Source organism: Scyliorhinus torazame, chromosome 3 (assembly GCF_047496885.1).
Source record: "Scyliorhinus torazame isolate Kashiwa2021f chromosome 3, sScyTor2.1, whole genome shotgun sequence".
Classification (NCBI taxonomy): Eukaryota; Metazoa; Chordata; class Chondrichthyes; order Carcharhiniformes; family Scyliorhinidae; genus Scyliorhinus; species Scyliorhinus torazame.
The window spans coordinates 347320927-347346882 of record NC_092709.1 but is presented as its reverse complement, the minus strand read 5'-3'; the positions used below and the strand labels follow the sequence as shown (position 1 = coordinate 347346882).

General features: G+C 52.6%; 1 protein-coding gene across 1 annotated transcript in view; it reads left to right on the top strand.

The window, feature by feature from the left end:
* Positions 1-25956, top strand: part of dysf (dysferlin, limb girdle muscular dystrophy 2B (autosomal recessive)) — a 427787-nt gene that overhangs the window by 9061 nt on the left and 392770 nt on the right. Inside the window, exon 3 of the mRNA XM_072497740.1 lies at positions 613-704. Within this exon, the coding sequence (XP_072353841.1) occupies positions 613-704 (92 nt within the window). The remainder of the gene's footprint in view (positions 1-612; positions 705-25956) is intronic.

The following is a 25956-nucleotide window of genomic DNA, read 5'->3' as shown; positions in this document are numbered from 1 at the left end:
AGGTGGCAGATTTAAAACAGAAATAAGGAGGAATTAACCTCACTCAAAGGGCCGTGAATCTGAGGAATTCTCTACCCCGGAGTGCAGTGGAGGCCAGAACGTTAAACACATTTAAGGAGGAGATAGTCAGATTTTTATTGAGCAGCGAGGTAAAGGGTTATGGGGAGGGGGCAGGAAGGTGGAGGTGAGGCCGAGATGAGATCAGCCATGATCTCATTGAATGGTGGAGCAGGCTCGAGGGGCAGAATGTCCTACTCCTGCTCCTAGTTCTTATGTTCTTATGTTCATTAGTTTGAAGAAGAGCAGGCTGACCAATGTTTATCCGTCAATCAACATCACTAAAACAGATAATTGTCACATGGCGGATTGTGCCGTCATGCAAGTTCGATGTTGCATTTCCTCACAACAGAACAGGGACAGCTCTTCAAACGTGCTGTGAAGAACTTTGCGATGGTGTGAGCTGGTGAAAGGCGCTATAGAAATGCAGGTCCTTTTTTTCTCTCTTTCGTGCTAGTATTTGGCCACGTTGAACTTTGGTTGCCACCCCTGTTTGGGACAGTGGCTGTAACTGCATTACATCCAATGCTAATCCCTGTTGGTCCTTGCACACAGGGCTTTGAATGGGATTTGAAAGGAACGCCGCTGGATGCAAGTTCTGAGATCCACGTTGTTGTAAAGGACCATGAAACCATGGGTAGAAACAGGTAGGATGTCCCACGGGTGACCGGGCACGCGATGCTGAATGTTATGTTTAAGTTTGCATGAAATGTTGTACATTGGGATGCTCAAAAACAGAGAAACATAGAATGTTCCGAATTCATTCTTGGGAGGCGGGGGTCGCTAGCGAGGGTGCATTGATTCTCTGTTGCCAGTTGCAGGTGGTGGTGGACTGTGTCCTGCCGCGATCCGTGTGTTGTATGTGCACCCACAGTGATTTAGAGGGGGATTTTCAGCACGTCAATCGGCTGATGATGAATGAACTGTCTGTAATATATTTGCAAGTCAGGGTGGTGTGTGATTTGGAGGCGGACTTGCAGGTTTTGGTGATCTCATCCTAGTTACAACAGTGGCCTCCCTTCAAGAGTACCTCCTTGGATTTAAGGCACTTTGGTGCGTCAGGGAATGAAAAGCCTGCTGGAAATGGAAAGCATTCATTTTCTAGGTATACGTAAAATGTGATGGAGCGAAGATCAACAGAGATGGGTCCTTTGGCCTCATGAGTCAGTGCTGGTATTTAGATAAACCTCGTCCAATTCCATTTCCTCAATCTTTCAGCGTACCTTTCCACTCCCTCTTTACGTCCGTCCACATCTAGTTTCCTTTTGAAAATATCGAAGCCATTTGTGTCAACTGCTTCCTGTGGCAGCTGGTAGGTTCCATGGAAGGATGTGCCAGTTAGACCAATCAGCTTCCCTCATTGTAATGCCCTGCACTGGGCTTACGGAGTGGTGGGGGGAGAATGATTATCTCCGTCGTGGTTCTCGCGGAGTACGAGCTCATCCGCTGAGGAGCAGGGAAATTCCACTTAGCGATGTATAAAAGGTTGGCCAGTAAGGTCGGCTCAGAACGAGACCCGGTAGGGATCCATCAGGAATTGGATATACCGTAATTGTAAATAAAGCAAAATTCTTTACTTCACTCTGTGTGGACTCCTCGGGCGGGATTCTGCAATAATGGGGCGATGTCCCCACGCCGGCGTGAAAACCGGTGCCAATCACTCCGACGTCAACGGCCCCCGAAAGTGAGGAATTCTCCACTTTTTCGGGGGATGGGTTGACGACGGATTGGTTCCCGCCGCTCCAGCCGGCGGCGAAGGGCCGGCACGAGGTCGCGCATGCACGAACCGGCCGGCGTATTTCCGCGCAAGCGCAGACCGCGCATGCGCGGGGGTTCCCTTCTCCGCGCCGGCCCCCGGGCAATATGGCGGAGCCCTCCAGAGGCCCGGCGGGGTGGAAAGAAGGCCCCCACGGAACCAGCCCGCCTGCAGATCGGTAGGCCCCGATCGCGGGCCAGGCCACCGTGGGGGGACCCCCTGGGGTCGGATCCCACCCCCCCCTCCCCCAGGGCGGCCCCCGCACACCTACCTGCCAGGTCCCGCGGTGTGTGAGGTGAGTGATCCACGCCGCCGGGACTCGGCAAAATGCGACGGCCACTCGGCCCATCGGGGCCCGGCGAATCGCCGGAGGGGACGCTGTCAACGGCCGCCGACTGGCGTGGCGGGAATCCCTGCAGCTCCCGAAAAATGACGCCGGAGAATAGGGAAGCCGGCGTTGGGGCGGCGGGGCGGGGTTCACGCCTCCCCCCCCCGGGGATTCTCCAACCCGGCGGGGGGTCGGAGAATCCTGGCCCTCATGTCCCTTATTGAACTCATCTTGGCTGAATTTGGAGTTTTCAATCTTGGTAAAGGAACAATGGAATCATACAGCGGGATTTTGAGAATCCCCGGGGGGGGGGGGGCGGCGCGAATCTCGCCCCGTCGCCGGCAGCCGTATTCTCTGGCGCCGGTTTTTGGGCGGGGGCGGGCTTCATGCCACGCCGGTGGGGGCCGTTGGCAGCAGCCCCCCCGCCAATTCTCCGGGCCCCGATGGGCCGAGCGGCTGTCCGTTTTTGGCCAGTTCGGCCGGTGTGGGTTCGGCATGGTCCCACACGGCGGGACCTGGCAGGTAAGTCGGCTGGGGCGGTCCTAGCGGGGGCACGGGCGGATCCGACCCCGGGGGGGGGGCCACGGTGGCCTGGCCCGCGGTCGGGGCCCACCGATCTGCGGGCGGATCTGTGCCATGGGGGTACTCCTTCCTTCTGCACCAGCCCCTGTAGGGCTCCGCCACGGCTGGCGCAGGGAAGAGAATCCCCCGCGCATGCGGCAAAACACACCGGCGGTTCCGCACATGCGCGAGATCACGCCGGCCCTTTGGCGCAAGCGTGAACTCGGGCAGTCCCTTCGGCGCCAACCCTTCTGGTGTCCAACTAGCCACCTGAGATGCAAAGAATTCCGCACTTTCGGAGGCTGTTGACGTCGGAGTGGTTTGCGCCGGTTTTCCCGCCGGCGTGGGGGCTTAGTCCCCGGAAAGGAGAACCCCGCCCACCGAGTAGGACAGCACAGAAGGAGGCTATTTGGCCCATCTTTCCTGCTTTCAAAGCACAATTAGTTAGTCTCACTCCCTCCTCCGCACTCTTTTCCCACAACTCTACAAGTCTCCTTCAGAATTTATCCAATTCCCTTTTTGAAGATGTCCTATCAGGTAGTGCGTTCCAGATGTGCAAATCTGTGGCAAGGAATGTTTCCTCGTGTTGGCTCTGGTAGTTTTGCCAATCAATGCCCTCTGGTTTTCGACCCAACTGCCATTAGGATACATTTATCGATCCAAACTCTAATTAGCATCATATGAACCTTTCGTGTTTGATTACCTCCACCAACTCTACTCTTAGCCTCCTCTGCTTCAAGGAGAAGGAACTCAATATGGGGTAAATTGTCCGGTTCCGCCAACTGCGGGAAACATCGCGCGGGGGGGGGGGGGGGGGGAATTTGACGGACCATTTAAAGAACTGTTGACCTCGGGCAGGAATTTCCGGTCCCTGGCCGGGTGCGACCAGAAACTCCCACCTAAAGTGTGTAACATCGACCGTCTCATCCTTGGAAAGTCCCTTGCACCTTTCCTTACCATAGTGCCAAGCAGTGCTTGGTATTGGAGACAAGGTTTGTGGTGCCTTTGGTTGTACTGTGTGAAAGTTAGATAGCTAAGGCAGAGATATGTCAAGACACAGCATGTTGAAGCTGATGAGAATCTGTGCAAGTTCAGGCGAAGGACTGAGTGAGAACTGAACACTAATTGTGTGGTTTGCCACTGATTTACACTCCGAAGAGTGTTTGTTGGGATATTAACTCCAGGAGGCTGACCGCAGTCATTTATTTCATGCAATTTTAATACAGTGATACCGCATCAAACAATCTCCAACGCTGGGAAACATACCACACCTCAAACCCACCCTAACAGTTGGCCAGCTGTGGGCACGGTAAACATCTCCACCCAGATGATTCTGCGATAAAGTCTGCCTCGAATGTGCCATCTCCAAAATACACCCCAATCTCTGATCATCTGTCTCTATAAAATCCCTTCAGTGTAACATGCCCTCAGCTTAAAACCACCTTGGCATCATTTGATCATTTATCCCTGATCCAAAATATATAGAATGAATTTTAGGCACAGAATATGCATATTTGAAACGTGTATGCAGTAATGCGCTTTATCCAGAAGGGACGATTAAGTTGGGGGAATTCAGTGGGACAGTGTTCTGGGATCTTTACCCGGGAACTAATTGGAGTGTTTGACGGGACAGTGTCGAGGGAACTTTACTCTGTATCAAAACCATGTTGTACTTGTCTTGGGAGTGTTTGATGGGGACAGTGTAGAGGGAGCGTTACTCTGTTTCTAACCCCGTGCTGTATCTGTCCTGGGAGTGTTTGATGGGGGCAGTGTAGAGGGAGCGTTACTCTGTTTCTAACCGCGTGCTGTACCTGTCCTGGGAGTGTTTGATGGGGACAGTGTAGAGGGAGCTTTACTCTGTATCTAACCCCGTGCTGTACCTGTCCTGGGTGTGTTTGATGGGGACAGTGTAATGGGAGCTTTACTTTGTACCTAACCCTGTGCTGTACCTGTCCTGGGAGTGTTTGATGGGGACAGTGTAGAGGGAGCTTTACTCTGTATCTAACCCCGTGCTGTACCTGTCCTGGGAGTGTTTGATGGGGACAGTGTAGAGGGAGCTTTACTCTGTATCTAACCCCGTGCTGTACCTGTCCTGGGTGTGTTTGATGGGGACAGTGTAATGGGAGCTTTACTTTGTACCTAACCCTGTGCTGTACCTGGCTTGGGAGTGTTTAACTGTTTAAATGCAGCATGGTAGCTCAGTGGTTAGCACTGTTGCTTCACAGTACCAGGGATCTCTGTTTGATTCCCGGCTTGGGACACAGTTTGTGTGGAGTCTGCACGTTCTCCCCGTGTCTGCGTGGGTTTCCTACGGGTGCTCCGGTTTGCTCCCACAAGTCCCGAAATATGTGCTGTTAGGGGAATTGGACATTCTGAATTGGAGTGTTTGACGGGACAGTGTCTAGGGAACTTTACTCTCTATCAAAACCATGTTGTACTTGTCTTGGGAGTGCTTGATGGGGGCAGTGTAATGGGAGCTTTACTTTGTACCTAACCATGTGCTGTACCTGTCTTGGTAGTGTTTAACTGTTTAAATGCAGCATGGTAGCACAGTGGTTAGCACAGTTGCCTCACAGCGCCAGGGTGCCAGGTTCGATTCCCGGTTTGGGTCACTGTCTGTGCGGAGTCTGCACGTTCTCCCCGTGGCTGTGTGGGTTTCCTCCCAGTACTCCGGTTTCCTCCCACAAGTCCTGAAAGTTGTACTGTTAGGTGAATTGGACATTCTGAATTCTCCCTCCGTGTACCCGAACAGGAGCCAGAATGGTACGACCAGGGGTTTTTCACAGTAACTTCATTGCAGTGTTAATGTAAGCCGACTTGTGACAATAAAGATTATTACTATTCGTAGTAATTTTGTTGTTTAGCGGTCAGCTCGGATGGAGCACATATTTGTCAAAATAAGCAGATAATTTAAGGAAGGCCTGAGGCTAAGAAAGAAACTCAGGTTGGTCCTGCCCTAAACTCAAAATGACTGTTGACTTGTTTCATTCATTAATTGTGCTGTGTCTAATCCCTTCCTGTTTTGTAGTTCAGGAGTTGTCAGGCAGGAAGAGAACTTCCTCGCAGACAGGGTCAAAGACAATACTCCGGTCTTGGACAAATGCAATGTGATTCATTAGTTATCTTCTGTTTATAAACACATTGTCGGCCCATGATTGTGTGAGGGAAAGTCGAGTCTTTCGACCATGATGGAACGGATCTCGAATAACGACAAGACAGAGTACAGGAGGGAGACAGAGAACCTAGTGGAGTGGTGCAGCGACAACAATCTCTCCCTCAATGCCAGCAAAATTAAAGAGCTGGTCATTGACTTCAGGAAGCAAAGTACTGTACACACGGGGCCGAGGTGGAGATGGTTAGCAGTTTCAAATTCCTAAGGGTGCACATCTCCAAAAATCTGTCCTGGTCCACCCACGTCGACGCTACCACCAAGAAAGCACAACAGCGCCTATACTTCCTCAGGAAACTAAGGAAATTCGGCATGTCCACATTAACTCTTACCAACTTTTACAGATGCACCATAGAAAGCATCATATCGGGCTGCATCACAGCCTGGTATGGCAACTGCTCGGCCCAGGACCGCAAGAAACTTCAGAGAGTCGTGAACACAGCCCAGTCCATCACACAAACCTGCCTCCCATCCATTGACTCCATCTGAACCTCCCGCTGCCTGGGGAAACCGGGCAGCATAATCGAAGACCCCTCCCACCCGGCTTACTCACTCTTCCAACTTCTTCTATCGGGCAGGAGATACAAAAGTCTGAGAACACGCACGAACAGACTCAAAAACAGCTTCTTCTCCTCTGTTACCAGACTCCTAAATGACCCTCTGATGGACTGACCTCATTAACACCATACCCTGTATGCTTCATCCGAGGCCGGTGCTTATGTAGTTGATGCGCAATCAATTACTCCCGGGACGAAGGTAATCAGAAACGGAGGCTTTAATGCACTAGAACTTTACCCCAGCAGCTTCGGTACAGAAAGTGAAGGCTGCTGGGACGGCACCATCTCTTATACCCCGCCTTCAGGGCGGAGCTACGTCATATAGCCAATGGTAGACTCCAGGGTCTTAACCAATGGCGTCGGCCTCTTAGGTACTGCAATACCTGGTACTACCACATTCACCCTCTGTTAAAAAGGAGTCCGGTGGGGGTGGTGGCCAATGGGGAAACAAAACAGTAGCATTTCACATGGTAGAACCAGGTATAGAGGCACCGTGCAGTCGAGGATTCGAGCAAAATGTTCATTTATTGTGAAAGTCAGGATGAAGCAATAAGTCGATGGGGTGGCCTGGTTGTCCTTCTGGAACGCCGGAGCTTCGGTGGTGATCCTGGTGTGGGTCCCGGTGGTTGTGACTCCGGGAACGTAGTTTCCGCCTCCTCGGCAGCTTCGTCACCCCTGGGCGGCGCTGTTGGGGCAAGCAGTTGACGCGGGGGGGGGGGGGGGGAGGTCCTGTAGGGGGCGCTGGTGGGTGGGCGGGCCAAGGCAGGAGTGGCGGGAGTACAGACCCCTCCTACTGCTGCGGGCGGTGTGTGAATGGGGGTAATGGCTCGGGAGTGCGTGGGGTTCCGGCGGGCAGCAGGTCCCGAAGGGAGACTGTGTCTTGCCTGCCGTCCGGGAACGCCACATAGGCGTACTGGGCGTTAGCGTGCAGCAGGTGGACCCTTTCGACCAACGGGTCCGACTTGTGCGCCCGCACGTGCTTCCGAAGCAGGACGGGTCCGGGTGTTGCTAGCCAGGTTGGGAGCGAAGTCCCAGAGGAGGACTTCCTGGGGAAGACAAGGAGCCGTTCATGGCGTGTCTGATTGGTAGTTGTGCAGAGCAGCGACCGGATGGAGTGGAGGGCCACCGGGAGGACTTCTTGCCAGCAGGAGACTGGGAGATCCCTAGACCGTAGGGCCAGTAGGACGGTCTTCCAGACCGTTCCGTTCTCCCTCTCGACCTGCCCGTTTCCCCGGGGGTTTTAACTGGTCGTCCTGCTCGAGGCGATGCCCTTGCTGAGCAGGAATTGACGCAGTTCATCGCTCAAAAGGAGGACCCTCTATCGCTGTGTATGTACGCGGGGAAACCGAACAGTGTGAAGATACCCTGGAGGGCCTTGATGACGGTGGTCGTGGTGAACCGGGAGTACTCATCAATCACGCTCAAGAAATACGTGCTGCGGTCGGTGGAGGGGAGGGGGCCTTTGAAATACATGCTGAGGCATTCAAAGGGATGGGAAGCCTTTCTCAGGTGTGCCCTCTCTGGCCGGTAGAAGTGCGGTTTGCACTCGGCGCAGATTTGGCAGTCCCTGGTGACTGTCCTGACCTCCTCGATGGAGTAGGGCAGGTTGCGGGTCTTTACGAAGTGAAAGAAGCGAGTGGCTCCCGGGTGGCAGAGGTCCTCGTGGAGGGATCGAAGGCGGTCCACTTGTGCGCTGGCACAAGTGCCATGGGACAGGGCATCAGGAGGCTCGTTGTGCTTCCCCGGATGGTGCAAGATCTCGTAGTTGTAGGTGGAGAGTTCTATCCTCCACTGCAAGATCTTGTCGTTTTTAATCTTGCCCGCTGTGCATTATCGAACATGAACGCCACCGACCGTTTGTCAGTGAGGAGAGTGAATCTCCTGCCGGCCAGGTAATGCCTCGAATGTCTCAGAGCCTCTACTATGGCCTGGGCCTCCTTTTCGACTGAGGAGTGGCGAATTTCGGAAGCGTGGAGAGTACGGGAGAAGAAAGCCACGGGTTGGTTGAGGGTGGCCGCCAGAGCTACGTCGGACGCGTCGCTCTCGACCTGGAAGGGGAGGGACTCGTCGATGTCGGGCATCATGGCCCTTGCAATGTCTGCTTTGGTGCGGCTGAAGGCGTGGTGGGCCTCCGTCGACAGGGGGAAGATTGTGGACTGGATTCGGGGTCTGGCTTTGTCTGCGTAGTTGGGGACCCACTGGGCGTAATCACTGAAAAACCCGAGGCAGCGCTTCAGGGCCTTGGGGCAGTGAGGAAGGGGGAAATCCATAAGGGGGCCCATGCGTTCGGGGTCGGGGCCTATAACTCCATTTCGCACTACGTAGCCGAGGATGGCTAGGCGGTCGGTGCTAAACACGCATTTATCCTTGTTATAAGAACAAGAACAAAGAACAAAGAAATGTACAGCACAGGAACAGGCCCTTCGGCCCTCCAAGCCCGTGCCGACCATGCTGCCCGACTAAACTACAATCTTCTACACTTCCTCGGTCCGTATCCCTCTATTCCCATCCTATTCATGTATTTGTCAAGATCCCCCTTAAATGTCACTATCGTCCCTGCTTCCACTACCTCCTCCGGTAGCGAGTTCCAGGCACCCACTACCCTCTGCGTAAAAAGCTTGCCTCGCACATCTACTCTAAACCTTGCCCCTCTCACCGTAAACCTATGCCCCCTAGTAATTGACCCCTCTACCCCGGAGAAAAGCCTCTGACTATCCACTCTGTCTATGCCCCTCATAATTTTGTAGACCTCTATCAGGTCTCCCCTCAACCTCCTTCGTTCCAGTGAGAACAAACCGAGTTTATTCAACCGCTCCTCATAGCTAATGCCCTCCATACCAGGCAACATTCTGGTAAATCTCTCCTGCACCCTCTCTAAAGCCTCCACATCCTTCTGGTAGTGTGGCGACCAGAATTGAACACTATACTCCAAGTGTGGCCTCACTAAGGTTCGATACAGCTGCAACATGACTTGCCAATTCTTATGCTCAATGCCCCGGCCAATGAAGGCAAGCATGCCGTATGCCTTCTTGACTACCTTCTCCACCTGTGTTGCCCCTTTCAATGACCTGTGGACCTGTACTCCTAGATCTCTTTGACTTTCAATACTCTTGAGGGTTCTACCATTCACTGTATATTCCCTACCTGCATTAGACCTTCCAAAATGCATTACCTCACATTTGTCCGGATTAAACTCCATCTACCATCTCTCCGCCCAGGTCTCCAAACAATCTAAATCCTGCTGTATCCTCTGACAGTCCTCATCGCTATCCGCAATTCCACCAACCTTTGTGTCGTCTGCAAACTTCCTAATCAGACCAGTTACATTTTCCTCCAAATCATTTGTATATACTACAAACAGCAAAGGTCCCAGCACTGATCCCTGTGGAACACCACTGGTCACAGCCCTCCAATTAGAAAAGCATCCTTCCATTGCTACTCTCTGCCTTCTATGACCTAGCCAGTTCTGTATCCACCTTGCCAGCTCACCCCTGATCCCGTGTGACTTCACCTTTTGTACTAGTCTACCATGACGGACCTTGTCAAATGCCTTACTAAAGTCCATATAGACAACATCCACTGCCCTACCTGCATCAATCATCTTCGTGACCTCCTCGAATAACTCTATCAAGTTAGTGAGACACGACCTCCCCTTCACAAAACCGTGCTGCCTCTCACTAATACGTCCATTTGCTTCCAAATGGGAGTAGATCCTGTCTCGAAGAATTCTCTCCAGTAATTTCCCTACCACTGACGTAAGGCTCACCGGCCTGTAGTTCCCTGGATTATCCTTGCTACCCTTCTTAAACAGAGGAACAACATTGGCTATTCTCCAGTCCTCCGGGACATCACCTGAAGACATATGTCAGGTTAAGGACTTTTGCGGTCTGGAGGAATTTTCGGAGGTTGATGTCGTGGTCCTGCTGGTCATGGCCGCAGATGGTGACGTTATCCAGATACGGGAACGTTGCCCGTAAACCGTACCGGTCAACCATTCGGTCCATCTCTCGCTGGAAGACCGAGAACCCATTAGTGACACTGAAGGGAACCCTTAAAAATTGGTAGAGCCGCCCATCTGCTTCGAAGGCTTGCGGTCACCATTATGGAGGGGTAACTGATGGTAGGCGGACTTGAGATCCACCGTGGAGAAGACCTTGTATTGTGCAATCCTCTTCACCAGGTCGGCTATACGGGGGAGTGGGTACGAGTCCAGCTGCGCAAACCTGTTGATGGTCTGACTGTAGTTAATGACCATCCTATGATTCTCTCCGGTTCACACTACCTGGGCTCTCCAGGGACTGTTGCTCGCTTCGATGACCCCTTCCCTCAGCAGCCTTTAGACTTCTGACCTGATGAAGGTCCGGTCCTGGGCACTGTACCGTCTGCTCCTGGTGGCGACGGGTTTGTAATCCGGGGTGAGGTTCGCAAACAGGGAAGGCGGGTCGACCTTAAGGGTCGCGAGGTCGCAGACAGTACGGGGGGTATAGGGCCGCCAAATTTAAAGGTCAGGCTTTGCAGGTGGCATTGGAATTCCAGCCCCAGGAGGGTAGCCGCGCAGAGGTGCGGCAGAACGTACAGGCGGAAATTGGTGAATTCCCTGCCTTGGACAGTGAGGTTCACTAGGCAGAACCCCTTTATCTCCACCGAGTGTGACCCGGAGGCCAGGGAGACGCTCTGGTTTACAGGGTGGGTTACACAGGTGAGCGCTGGAGCGGGGCGTGTTGCGGCATTCCGGAGGCGCGGGAGACGGCGGCCACTGCGCGGGGCGGTGAGAGCTGGCCGATCGGGGCCTGGAGCGGGACGTGCTGCGCTGTTCCGGGCGCAGGAGACCGCGGCCACGGCGCGGGGCGGTAAGAGCTGGCCGGCCGGGGCCTGATGAGGGGGGGTCTGTGGGGCTGCCGCTGCGGGGTGCCACGTGGGCCATGGGGCCGCCACGCGGTCGGGTGTGTAGGACTGCGCGTTTAGGTAGGTGGCATCCAATGACCCTGCCAGGGCCCATGCCTCTCTGAGTCCAAGGGTGTCCTTTGCTAGGAGTCTTCGGCGGGTATCCGAGGAGCTCATACCTGCCACAAAAGCAACTCTTATTAAAAGTTCCGTGTGCTAGCTCCCCGAAACTGGCGGGCAGCCACAGTTTTGGCCCAGCACCAGTAGCGCCCGGTAGAAGTCTTCCAGCGATTCCCGGGACTTTGCCTTCTCGTAGCAAGCAGGTGGCGAGCGTAGACCTGATTTACAGGGCGGATATAATGTCTTTTCAGTAGTAGGATGGCGGCATCATAGTTTTCCGCGTCCTCGATAAGGGGGTAGATCCCAGGGCTAACCCTTGAGCTCAGGAGATGCATTTTCTGTCCTTCTGTGGGCTCACCTCCGGCCGTCTCCAGGTACCCTTTAAAACCCGCCAGCAAGTGTTTAAGAACAGCAGCCGAGTTCTCCGCGTGGGGGCTGAGTTGAAGGCACTCCGGCTTGGTCCTGAGATCCATCCTTCCAGCATAAATCTAGTGCATTAAATTGATGCACAATCAATTACTCCCGAGACGAAGGTAATCAGAAACGGAGGCTTTAATGCACTAGAACTTTACCCCAGCAGCTTTGGTACAGAAAGTGAAGGCTGCTGGGACGGCACCATCTCTTATACCCCGCCTTCAGGGCGGAGCTACGTCATACAGCCAATGGTAGACTCCAGGGTCTTAACCAATGGCGTCGGCCTCTCAGGTACCGCAATACATTGTACTACCACAGAAGTTACATTGTGGACCTTGTGTTGCCCTATTATGTATTTTCTTTTCTTCCCTTTTCTTCCCATGTACTTAATGATCTGTTGAGCTGCTCGCAGAAAAATACTTTTCACTGTACCTCGGTACACGTGACAATAAACAAATCCAATCCAATCCAATCTTTACCTTTTGTCTCACAGGGGAGGAAAATGTGAAATATTCAGCAATTGTTTCTCTTCTCCTCTCCTGGGAGCACTCATTGACTCAGAGGAACACTTTGTACAAAAGTCTCTTTGGTCCATTACCCCCAAGCTATCCTATTTTAATGGGCTATCTGATTACTTCGATTGCCCTGTAATTATATGATAGATGTCAGGCTCATAATTCAGCCGACAACCTTGCCAAATACAGATGTGCGGGGGTGAACTGAATAACGGAAGAATAGAGGCAACGAAAGTATGAAAATAGATTTGCAGCTCACATCGAGGGAGCATTGATAAACATTCAAATCTCAAATAAGTAGTCAAAGGAAGGATGAGACTGATCTGAGGCCAAAAACAGATTTTGCTGTGGAGACAGAGATCCTCGCTGTAACATTAAACATACGAGTTCGGAACAGGTGGTGGCCACCCTGCCCCTCCGACACTGAACAAGATCTTTGTTGATCTGATTGTAACCCCAAGTCCACATTTCCAACTACTCATTCTAACCTTGTTAATCAAGAATCTACCTGGACCTTAAAAAGTATTCAAAGATTCTGCTTGCACCGTCTTTTCAAAGAGAATTACAGAGACTCACGATCCTCTGAGAGACAAAGGTTTCTCCTCGCTGTAGACATTATTCCAGATGTGGCCTCACCAATACCTTGTGTAACGGTAACATAACCTTCCTACAGTTGTCCTCTCACAACAAACAATATCTTTCTATTAGCTTGCCTAATTACTTGCCGTACCTGCCTTTTGTTGCTACCTTTATTTACAAACCACAAGCAGCAATTCCGTTTCTCGTATTGACCAAATAACCACACAACCAGTCTGTTAGTTCAAGACAGTTTATTATTAAACACAAGACTTACTTCTCTGTGCAATGATACACGCGGCTACGCATTAAACTACACCTATCAACTGAGATGACCTTTACTTAACTTCTGGGTGACCGGCTCTGTGCGGGTGGATAAGGCCTTTATCTGAACCCCCACGGGAGTCGGCTGGAAATCGTCAGGTTCGTCTCGGCTGCGGCTCGTCTCTCTCGGGTAGCGATCGCGGGCCTTGAACTTGGCTGGTCGTTATGCTGCGATTGGTGTGGGCACAGGCCGCTCCCAAAAGAGATCCATCCCTAGTACGCAGGGCCTCTTGTCCTTCTCCCCTTTCGTGCCCTTTTGGGCGGTGCTAACTCAGGTTCCAATGGATCGATCGGGTCTCGGTCTCCCTAATCGATTCTGGCCAATTCGGGGCGGGTACCTCGATGGCTGGGCGGGTCCTAGTCACCATTGTCCTAAGTGCGTAGGCCTTTCCAAATAAGGGGAGGTGGCGCCGGGGAGTCTGCTCCTGTTGCTATTCCTTAATTTGAGTCTATTGTCCTGGGAAAATCGGTGATTCAACTTTAACAGATGCAAGTTTCAGTTCGGTCTGGTTTTCCTTTGCCCAATACACAGCGGCTTTGTACTGTGTCCCAACTTGACCACAGTTCCCTTTATCCTTTGCGGGCGGCCATTTTAGATGGCCACACTTTTGTGATTCATGCACCTCGACACCCAGGTCCCTCTGCAATGACTTTAATGACTACCTCATATCTGCCTTCACTGAAGAAGATGATGGTGCCAATGAACACTAACGGAGGAGATAGTCGAGAAATTTAACAGGATAAAAATGTTTTGAAGAAGTAATACTTAAAGGTTGGCACAACGAAAAGTCAGCAAGTCAACTGGTCCAGACGGGGTGTACCTGAGGAGGCTGAGGGGAGTAAGGGTGGCAGTCACAGAGACTCTTGACTTCCGGTCCTTCCTAAATGTGGTGGCAAAGGATTGGAAGATTGCAAATGTTACAGTTATATAAAAAAAGGAGTGAGGTATAAACCCACCTGTAGCCCGGCCAGCTGAGTGACAGTGGTGGGAACAATGTTAAAAATAATGATCCAAGACAAAATTAATTTCGTGTTAAAATATTAGTTAATAAGTGACAGATCTGTGAAAGTCAAACAGTGGGTTGACGAAACTGATTGAGATTTTTGAAGTCATGGTTGATGAGAGAAGTGCAGTTGATGTTGTGCGTTTGGACTTTCAAAAGACATTTGCTAGAGTCTCACATAATAGACTTGTTAACAAAGTCCATGGGATGACAGAGACAGTGACTGGAATTGAAAATGGCTGAGGGACAGAAAGCAGAGGGCTGCGGTGAATGGTTGTTTACAGATTGCAGGGGAGTAGAGTCTGGTGTCGCACAGGGGTCAAACGTTGGAACAGGACCGGCATAGTTTCAGAGTTGACATCGACATGAAATGAAATGAATGAAATGAAATGAAAATCGCTTATTGTCACGAGTAGGCTTCAATGAAGTTACTGTGAAAAGCCCCTAGTCGCCACATTCCAGTGCCTGTTCGGGGAGGCTGGTACGGGAACATACAGGGCAGAAGGAGGCCGTTCGGCCCATCGAGTCTGCACTCCACCTATTTAAGCCCTCACTTCCATCCTATCCCCGTAACCCAATAACCCCTCCTAATTCTTTTGGACACTAAGAGCAATTTATCACGGCCAATCCACCTAACCTGCACGTCTTTGGACTGTGGGAGGAAACCGGAGCACCCGGAGGAAACCCACGCAGACACGGGGAGAACGTGCAGACTCCGCACAGGCAGTGACCCAGCGGGGAATCGAACCTGGGACCCTGCCGCTGTGAAGCCACAGTGCTAATCACTTGTGCTACCCTGCTGCCCAGTTATTAGATGAAACAGTACATGACTCTATAGTACATGGGACAGACTTCAGGAGGTCAGGACTGGTGGACTGGGCAGACACAACTGAATACAGAGAAATGCGAAGCGATGAGTATTGTGTCGGAGGATTGAGGGTACAGTTCTAAAAGCTGATGCAGTAACAGAGGGACCGGGGAGTTTATCGACCTGAGTTTTTGAAGCTTCCAGAGATGGAAATATGTTATGATAAACCTTTATAAATTGCTGGTTAGGCTCCAATGGATAATCAGAACCAACACTAGGCACCATTACACTGTAACAAAGATGCAGTGGGATGCTTTAGAGAGGGTGCAGGGTAGGTCGACTCAAATGCCAGCAAGGGTGAGATAAAGTTATTTTGATGGCACAGAAGAACGCAAATTCTTCCCTTCAAGTCTCTGCCAGCTCCCTGGTGCACAATGCAGACAGTCCCATTTCCCCTGCTCGGTTCCCCTGGTGCTGCTCGTCTACTTCCTTTTAAAACCATTGATTGATTCTGTTTCCAGCACCCTCGAGGGCTAAGAGTTCCAGGTCATTCTCAGACGCCGTATCAATACGTTCTTTGCTCACATTCCTCCTCCAGCTCTTGCCCAGAATCTTAAATTTGTGCCCCATACTCCTTGAAGTACCAGCTGCTGGGAAGAATTATTTTTCTCTGTCTACCTTATCTAAGCCTGTCACAATCATGTACACCTATCAAACCTCCCCTCAACCTCTGATGCTCCAAGGAGAGCTGTCCCGGCCTTGTCAACCTCACCTCGCAACTAAAATCTCTCATCCCGAGAACAATTTTGGTAAATCTCGTCTGCACCCTCTCGAGGAACTTCACATCTCTCCGAAAGTGCGGTGACCAGAACTGGACACAATAATCTGTCAGTAATAATAATCGCTTATTGTCACAAGCCGGCTTCAATGAAGTTACTGTGAAAAGCCCCTAGTCGCCACATTCATGCGTCTGTTCGGGGAGGCCAGTACGGGAATTTAACCCACGCTTATCATAGAATTTACAATGCAGAAGGAGGCCATTCGGCCCATCGAGTCTGCACCGGCTCTTGGAAAGAGCACCCTACCCAAGGTCAACACCTCCACCCTATCCCCACAGCCCAGTAACCCCACCCAACACTAAGGGCAATTTTGGTCGCTAAGGGCAATTTATCATGGCCAGTCCACCTAACCTGCACATCTTTGGACTGTGGGAGGAAACCGGAGCACCCGGAGGAAACCCACGCACACACGGGGAGGATGTGCAGACTCCGCACAGACAGTGACCCAAGCCGGAATCGAACCTGGGACTCTGGAGCTGTGAAGCAATTGTGCTATCCACAATGCTACCGTGCTTCTGGCCTTGTTCTGCATTACAAGCCAGCTGTTTAGCCCACTGTGCTAAACCAGCCCCTAATGCTATCCTGATGTGGAGATGCCGGCGCTGGACTGGGGTGGACACAGTAAGAAGTCTAACAACACCAGTTTACGGTCCTCATTAGGTCGTCTTCAGCAGAAACTGGGAGCCACATTCCGCACGCGTGCGGACGGCCTCAGCCGGGATCGCGGGTTCATGTCACATCACATGTACCCCCCCACCATACTGCCCGAGTTTGCAGAATCCTACTAACTGTCCTGGCTTGAGACAATTCACACCTCGATTACCTGTGATTATCCCTCACTCCATCACACTGTTTGTATCTGTAAAGACTGGTTTACCTCTGAAGACTCAAATTCCAACCATTCTTCACATTCCAATCTGTAATTCTCTTGCAATTGTGTCTCTGTTTATATATGCTGTGATTGTGAATCTGACTCCACTTTTAAAGCAGACCAAGGCAGGCCAGCAGCACGGTTCGATTCCCGTACCAGCCTCCCCGAACAGGCGCCGGACTGTGGCGACTAGGGGCTTTTCACAGTAACTTCATTGAAGCCTACTCGTGACAATAAGCGATTTTCATTTCACCTGATGATGGAGCAGCGCTCCGAAAGCTTGTGATTTCAAATAAACCTGCTGGACTTTAACCTGCTGTTGTGAGACTTCTTACTATTATGTTGAGATACTGAATTAGCTGAAATGTTATTTTCATAGTATCCATAAAATCCTTACAGTGCAGCAAGAGGCCATTTGCCCCATCGAGTCTGCACCGACCCTCTGAAAAAGGACTCACCGTCTGAACTTCACCTAGGCCCAATGCCCTGCCCTATTCTCGTGCATCGATCATGGTCAATCCACCTAACCAGCACATCTGGGTGGGTGAATTGTGACGAGGATGCAGGGATCCTACAGCATGATCTGGACAGGTTGGGCGAGTGGGCAAACCAATGGCAGATGCAGTACAATTTGGATAAGTGTGAGGCTATTCACTTTGGAAGCAAAAACAGGAAGGCAGATTACTACCTGAATGGTTGTAAATTGGGAGAGGGGAGTGTGCAGCGGGACCTGGGTGTCCTTGTGCACCATGCAGGTGCAGGTAAGCATGCAGGTGCAGCAGGTAGTAAAGAAGGCTAATGGTATGTTGGCCTTCATTGCGAGAGGTTTCGAGTACAGAAGCAGGGATGTGTTGCTGCAATTGTACAGGGCCTTGGTGAGGCCACACTTGGAGTATTGTGTGCAGTTTTGGTCTCCTTCTCTGAGGAAGGATGTTCTTGCTCTCGAGGGAATGCAGCGAAGGTTTACCAGACTGATTCCAGGGATGGCAGGACTGTCATATGAGGAGAGATTAATGAGGTTGGGATTGTTCTCGCTGGAGTTCAGAAGAATGAGGGGGGATCTCATAGAGACGTATAAAATTCTAACAGGACTGGACAGGGTAGATGCAGGGAAGATGTTACCAATGATGGGTGTGTCGAGAACCTGGGGTCACAGACTGAGGATTCAGGGTAAACCATTTCGGACAGAGATAAGGAGACATTTGTTCACACAAAGAGTGGTGAGCCTGTGGAATTCATTACCACAGGAAGTAGTTGATGCTAAAACATTGAATATATTCAAGAGGCGGCTAGATTTAGCACTTGGGGAGAATGGGATCAAAGGCAATGGGGAGAAAGCAGGATTAGGCTATTGAGTTGGATGATCAGCCATGATGGTGATGAATGGCGGAGCAGGCTCGAAGGGCCAAATGGCCTCCTCCTGCTCCTATCTTCTATGTATCTATGTATGTATCTTTGGACAGTGGGAGGAAACGCACGCAGACACAGGAAGAACTTGCAAACTCCACCCAGACAGTCGCCCAAGGCTGGAATCGAGCCTGGGTCCCTGCTGCTGTGAGGCAGCAGTGCTAACCACTGTGCCACCATCCCTTTCTCCCCCATGTGTTTATCCAGCTTCCCTTAAATGCATTCATCTCGAGCACGCCATGTGTTTTCACATTTTCACCACTCTCTGGGTATTGCAGTTTCTCCCAAATTCCCGATTGGATGTGTGACCCACAATCATGATCCCCCAGTTTTTAAATCCTCAAAAAGTGGAAACATCTTTTTCTAGGTCGAGCTGAAAGAACTCCTTCATCATTCAAAGAGCTCTCACAGGTCACGCCTCCGTCTTTTATTCAGCGGAAAGAGTCGGAACTCGACCTGTCTTCCTTGACAATTTAATCCCTTCAAACGTGGGATTTTCCTTAGCAATTGCCACAGGTAGCGTGAGCTGGATGCGCAGCTGGAGGAGTTAATCCTGTAGACCGACCAACACTTCATGTCTCAACATGCAAGCTTGAGATATTAAATCTGGAACAAAATAAAGATTGGTGAACCTGGGGAAAGAAAGTCGAAAATAAAAGTAGAATATTACAGATTCTGGAAATCTGAAAACGCTGGATAAACTCAGCAGGTCTGGCAGAGTCTGTGGAGGGAGGAACGGAGTTACGTTCTGAGTCCGTGTGACCCTTCTTCAACTTGGAAGGAGCATCCTGTTGGACTCCGAGGACGATAAGACGTAGCAGCAGAAGTGAGTCTGCTCTGTCATTCAATGAGACCATGACTGATCTGACATGATAATCCCCAACTCCACTTGCCCGCCCCATCTCCATAACCCTCGATTCCCTTACTGATTAAAAATCTGTCGACCTCAGCCTTGAACACATTTAATGACCCGGCCTCCACAGCTCTCTGCGGTAAAGAATTCCACAGATTCACTACCCTCTGAGAGAAGAAATTCCTCCTCATCTCTGTATGAAATGGGTGACCCCCTTACTCTGAGGTTATGCCCTCTGGACCTAGACTCCCACAAGAGGAAACATCCTCTCAGCATCTACCCTGTCGAGCCCCCTGAGAATCCGATATGTCTCAATAAGGTCACCTCTCATTCTTCTAAACCCCAATGAGCACAGGCCCAACCTACTCAACCTCTCCTCATCGGAAAATCCTTCCATATTAACTCTTTTTCTTTTACAATAATCTTTATTGTCACAAGTAGGCTTACATTAACATTGCAATGAAGTTACTGTGAAAACCCCCTAGTCGCCACACTCCGACGCCTGTTCGGGTACACAGAGGGAGAATTCAGAATGTCCAATTCACCCAACAGCACGTCTTTCGGGACTTGTGGGAGGAAACCGGAGCACCCGGAGGAAACCCACGCAGACACGGGGAGAAGGTGCAGACTCCGCACAGTGACCCAAGCCGGGAATCGAACCTGGGACCCTGCAGCTGTGAAGCAACAGTGCTAACCACTGTGCTACCGTGCTGCCCAAGATTCTGTCTCCACAGATGCCGCCAGATCTGCAGAGTTTTTCCAGCACTTTCTGTTTTTATGTCTTGAATTTCTGTTGTGCCTTTCGCAACTTCAGCACTTCCTGAAACACTTTGTTTCCGAGGAATCACTTCTTGAAGTGCAGGCACCGTATCATTTGGAAATTGCAGCAGCTATTCCGTCTACACAGCAAGCTTCCACAAACTGCAGCGTGACGAGTAGCAGATAATCTGTTTCAGTGATGTTGGTCGAAGGGTAAATATTGACCAGGACACGAGGCATAACCTTTGTATTCCCTACCCACCCCCCTCCCCCGCCTTTGCAATGGTACAGTGGAGATCTTTTACATCCACCTAAGAGGGCAGGCGGGGCTTTGGATTAACATTTTAACCAAAAACCAGCACTTACAACAATGCTGCACTCCGTCACTACTGCATTTGAGTGGCAGCCTTGACTTTTGTGATGAAGTGGAGTGGGGCTTGAACGATCAAACTGCGGCCCAGAGGCAGGGGTGTTCCCCACCGAACCTCTGCCGATTCTCTATTACGTACATCAATGTGTCGTGGAACTCGTTGAGGAGTGTAGACCTCACGGGGTCCATGAGGGATCACTCATTGATCTCCCCCTGCGGCTTGCGGAGTACGGGTTCCCATGGTGACAAGCAGACATCCATCCAGCTAGGACTCATTATCACGCTCTTTCAATTCCGTCCCAGACCCAGACTGGGAGTTCCTGTTTGTCCTGGGCTGGGACACTAGCGTTGTCCGCCACGGGTTCGACTTTACTTCTGAGTTAAAATAAATTCCGTTTAACCTTTATCTACATGTCTCCTGGATTACTTCACTAGCGAAGCGGCGCAAGACCAGGATTCTGGACAGCCCTGCTTGAGAAAAAGCACAACGGTTTTGGCATGAAGGGAACTTGGAAATGCCGTTATTCAGGAAACTTGATCCATCTGATGCGGGCGTGGAGGATTAGCCCTAGCACATCGAAAGAATGCGCTATTTCTTTTGTGCGAATGACCTAGAGGGTGACGGCAGGTAATCCTTTTGACCACCTGTGGAGCCTAGATGCTCGACATCACTAAGAGCCTCACTTTCCCGACGGCCCCTGGACTCCAAAACCTTTACTGAGCTGGTGGACTTGGTGGCAAACCACGATAACCCAAGACCATCAGTTATTCTCCAGCACTGCAGGTTTAATACAGCTGGGAGATTACCCTGGAGAGTCTGTAAAGGAGTTCCTGACCAGGCTCAGGAAACTGGCTGAGCACTGTAAGTGTGGGCCATCCCTGCTGGAGATGCTACGGGACCGGCTGGTATGCGGGATAAACAGCATCGCAACACAGGGAACATTTCTTGTGGAACCCGTCCTGGATCCTAACAGAGCCATAGAACTGGCACTGGCACTGACCCTGCAAAATGACGTAAAAAGGGGCCCAGGAACTCCAAGATTCAATGGACTGCGGCGTGCTCAGTATCAAACTATATCGGAAAACCAGGTTTGCTGTAGACAGCACCTCCACACTCCGCCCACCACCACCTGTTCACTACTCAGCCATGGCACAAAAGGACATGGTCCGACAGGCACGAACCTTCAGGACAGTTAGCGAAGCTTCCCCAGAGGACTTCAGCGAGCAGTCACGAGAGTGTTGTACCTGCAGCTGAAGGATTGGATTGAATTGGATTTGTTTATTGCCGCGTGTACCGAGGTACAGTGGAAAGTATTTTTCTGCCAGCAGCTCAAACAGATCATTTAGTACAGGAAAATAAAAGAAAATAAAAAGAAAATACATAATAGGGCAACACAAGGTCCACAATGTAAATACATAGACACAGGGGGGACCGGGACAAATGTTTAGTGATGTGCACACCTAGGAATTTGAAGCTGTCAACCATCTCCACCTCGGCCCCAAGGATACACCCAAGGTAAGGCTGTCAGAATTGTCAGTACACGTACTGCCTAGGCTGGAAGCCAAAGCCACCTCAGGCCCGTGCCCTGCAAATCCACCACCTTGAACAGGACATACTAATGCAGCTGAACTGCATCAACACCTCCAAAGTTGCGCCTAACAAAATTAAACTCCTGGTCAGTGGTCACCCCTTGGAAATGTAAGTTGACACAGGAGCCGCTGTCTCCATTATAGGGGCATAGACCTTCAGATGCATCCAAGCTGGCATCACACCCCTGTGTCCCAGGGCTCGGTTGGCCATGTACATGGGGAACTTCTAAGAATCGTAAGAATTACTGAGACACTGGTCCCAGGCCCCAGACATCTGGGCAGAGATTGGCTGCAAAGGATTTTCAGGGTGCAAACCAGTGGCCGATATGAAGTCATCAGGAAATATCCTGAGGTATTCCTGGACTGCATTGGCAAGGTCAAAGTAGCAAAGATCGACATGGATCGGAGGCGCTGCCTAAATATTTCAGTACGTGAATAGTCCCTTATTCCTTACTCACCAAGGTGGAGGCTGAGCTTGGGAGCATGGAGCATTTTGGTGTAATATCACGGCAGTTAGCAGAATGGGCTACGCCAGTGGTTCCAGTACTAAAACCCAACAAGGCGGTCCATGTTTGCGGAGACTGTAAATTGACTGTTAACAGGGCCTCCCGCCTTCATCCGTATCCCATGCCGCGTATCGAAGTTCTCTACGTAAAGCTGGCTGGAGGTCAAACATTTACCAAGCTGGACATGGGCCATGCAACCCTCCAGCTAGAGCTCTAAACGGCATCCAGGAAGTTCATCACCACCAACACCCATAAGGGGTTGTATGAATACACCCGCCTGCCTTTTGGAGTCTCTTTGGCGTTTGTCATTTTTCAGTCGGTAATGGAAAATATCCTCCGGTGCTGTCGAGGGTGGCAATGTACCTGGATGGCAGAATGTACCCACCTCAAGTGTGAAAAGTGCATGTTTCAGATGGGCAAGGTGACATACCTTGGATACCTTGTCGATAACGACAGCCTGCACCCTGTAGAGGACAAGTGAAGGCCACAAAAGGGGCACCGACCCCATGGAACATAACGGGATTGCAGTCATTCCCAATTATAATGGGAAATTTATCCCCAACCTGGCCACCTAACTGGCACCCCTACACACATTGCTAAAGAGAAGCCAGGTGGGCAGCACGGCGGTGCAGTGGTTAGCACTGCTGCCTCGCGGCGCCGAGGGCCCGGGTTCGATCCCGGCCCCGGGTCACTGTCCGTGCGGAGTTTGCACATTCTCCCCGTGTCTGCGTGGGTTTCACCCCCACAGCCCAAAGATGCGCCAGTTAAGTGGATTGGCCACGCTAAATTGCCCCTTAATTGGAAAAAAATGAATTGGGTACTCTAAATTTATAAAAGAAATGAAAGAGAAGCCAGAAGTGGGTGTGGCAGGCGCCACAGGACAAAGCGTTCACGAAAGTGAAAAAACAGCTGCCATCATCCAAACCCTGGCAGATGCTGAACGACGTTATGTGTGCGGAAAAATGCTCGGAATGAAGAAATTCATCTGCAGGTTTCCCTCCGGCACTTTACGACAATCACGGACCATAAACCCCTGTTGGTCTTTCTAAGGTGGTCAATCGCCTTGGCCGGATTCAGCGCCGGCACTCTTGTTGGCGTGATATGCGTACTCTATCGAGCAGTGCCCGGGAACAGACATGGTCAATTCTGACACTCTGAGTTGCCTACGGTTACCCACAAGCTCTCCGCCCCCACCAAGAATGGACAAAGTTGTCATGACTTTAAATTGTATGGAGACCCTGTCTGTGCCCTCCAGGCAGATTCCAACATGGAGCCAGAAAGACCCATGTTGGTGAAACTACGCCACGTGATCCCAAGCGGCAGAATTCAAAGACACCCTCCCGCGGACTTGAAGCCCATCCATCTAAACGCCAAGAATTCATCCTGTGGGGAGTCCGGCTGGCTGTCCTTCGCCCTGGCCAGCGCTCCACCTTGAAGGAGCTCCACAGTGGTCACCCAAGATGAAAATGTTCGCAAGGAGCAATGATCACCAGTGGAGAGTTCACAAAGGATGAAGGGATGCAGCATTCAGACAGCGCTCTACCACCCGTCTTCAACTGGCTTGGCCGAGCGCCTGGTCCAAATGTTTAAAAGCGGAATGACAAAAGGGACCCGCGGCTGGCTTGGCACCTAACCAGCGCGGTTCTCTCATACTCCAGGGCCACGCCACATGTGACAATCGGGGTTGCACCAGCGGAGTTGCTGAGGGGCCGATGCCTCTGGACTGGACTCAATCTATTGTTTCTTAACATAGGTGGGGAGGTGAAGTCCAAACAACAGGTTCAGAAAATAAATGATGAAATAAGCACTCTCAAGCTGGGAGATACCGGCGGGATTCTCCGTCCCTCCACACCGGTGTTCTGGCAGGGCGCGCCCCTCCGCCAGCGGGATTCTCCGTCCCTCCACACCGGTGTTCTGGCCTGGCGCCCCCTCCGCCAGCGGGATTCTCCGTCCCTCCACACCGGTGTTCTGGCCTGGCGCCCCCTCCGCCAGCGAGATTCTCCGTCCCTCCACACCGGTGTTCTGGTACGGTGCCCCCTCCGCCAGCGGGATTCTCCGTCCCTCCACACCGGTGTTCTGGCAGGGCGCCCCCTCCGGCAGCGGGATTCTCCGTCCCTCCACACCGGTGTTCTGGCATGGCGCGCCCCCTCCGGCAGCGGGATTCGCCGTCCCTCCACACCGGTATTCTGGCCTGGTGCGCCCCTCCGGCAGCGGGATTCTCCGTCCCTCCACACCGGTGTTCTGGCATGGCGCGCCCCTCCGCCAGCGGGATTCTCCGTCCCTCCACACCGGTGTTCTGGCAGGGCGCCCCCTCCGCCAGCGGGATTCTCCGTCCCTCCACACCGGTGTTCTGGCCTGGCGCCCCCTCCGCCAGCGGGATTCTCCGTCCCTCCACACCGGTGTTCTGGCATGGCGCGCCCCCTCCGGCAGCGGGATTCGCCGTCCCTCCACACCGGTATTCTGGCCTGGCGCGCCCCTCCGGCAGCGGGATTCTCCGTCCCTCCACACCGGTGTTCTGGCCTGGCGCCCCCTCCGCCAGCGGGATTCTCCGTCTGCGACACCGGTGTTCTGGCCTGGCGCACCCCCTCCGCTAGCGGGATTCTCCGTCCCTCCACACCGGTGTTCTGGCCTGGCGCCCCCTCCGGCAGCGGGATTCTCCGTCCCTCCACACCGGTGTTCTGGCATGGCGTGCCCCCTCCGGCAGCGGGATTCTCCGTCCCTCCACACCGGTGTTCTGGCATGGCGTGCCCCCTCCGGCAGCGGGATTCTCCGTCCCTCCACACCGGTGTTCTGGCATGGCGTGCCCCCTCCGGCAGCGGGATTCTCCGTCCCTCCACACCGGTGTTCTGGCATGGCGTGCCCCCTCCGGCAGCGGGATTCTCTGTCCCTCCACACCGGTGTTCTGGCATGGCGCCCCCTCCGCCAGCGGGATTCTCCGTCCCTCCACACCGGTGTTCTGGCAGGGCGCGCCCCCTCCGGCAGCGGGATTCTCCATCCCTCCACACCGGTGTTCTGGCATGGCGCGCCCCCTCCGGCAGCGGGATTCTCCGTCTCCACACCGGTGTTCTGGCCTGGCGCTCCCTCCGCCAGCGGGATTCTCCGTCCCTCCACACCGGTGTTCTGGCCTGGCGCGCCCCACCCGGCAGCGGGATTCTCCGTCTCCACACCGGTGTTCTGGCCTGGCGCGCCCCCTCCGCTAGCGGGATTCTCCGTCTGCGACACCGGTGTTCTGGCCTGGTGCGCCCCTCCGCCAGCGGGATTCTCCGTCCCTCCACACCGGTGTTCTGGCAGGGCGCCCCCTCCGCCAGCGGGATTCTCCGTCCCTCCACACCGGTGTTCTGGCCTGGCGCGCCCCCTCCGGCAGCGGGATTCTCCGTCCCTCCACACCGGTGTTCTGGCCTGGCGCCCCCTCCGCCTGCGGGATTCTCCGTCCCTCCACACCGGTGTTCTGGCAGGGCGCCCCCTCCGCCAGCGGGATTCTCCGTCCCTCCACACCGGTGTTCTGGCATGGTGCGCCCCTCCGGCAGCGGGATTCTCCGTCCCTCCACACCGGTGTTCTGGCAGGGTGCGCCCCTCCGCCAGCGGGATTCTCCGTCCCTCCACACCGGTGTTCTGGCTTGGCGCGCCCCTCCGCCAGCGGGATTCTCCGTCCCTCCACACCGGTGTTCTGGCCTGGCGCACCCCCTCC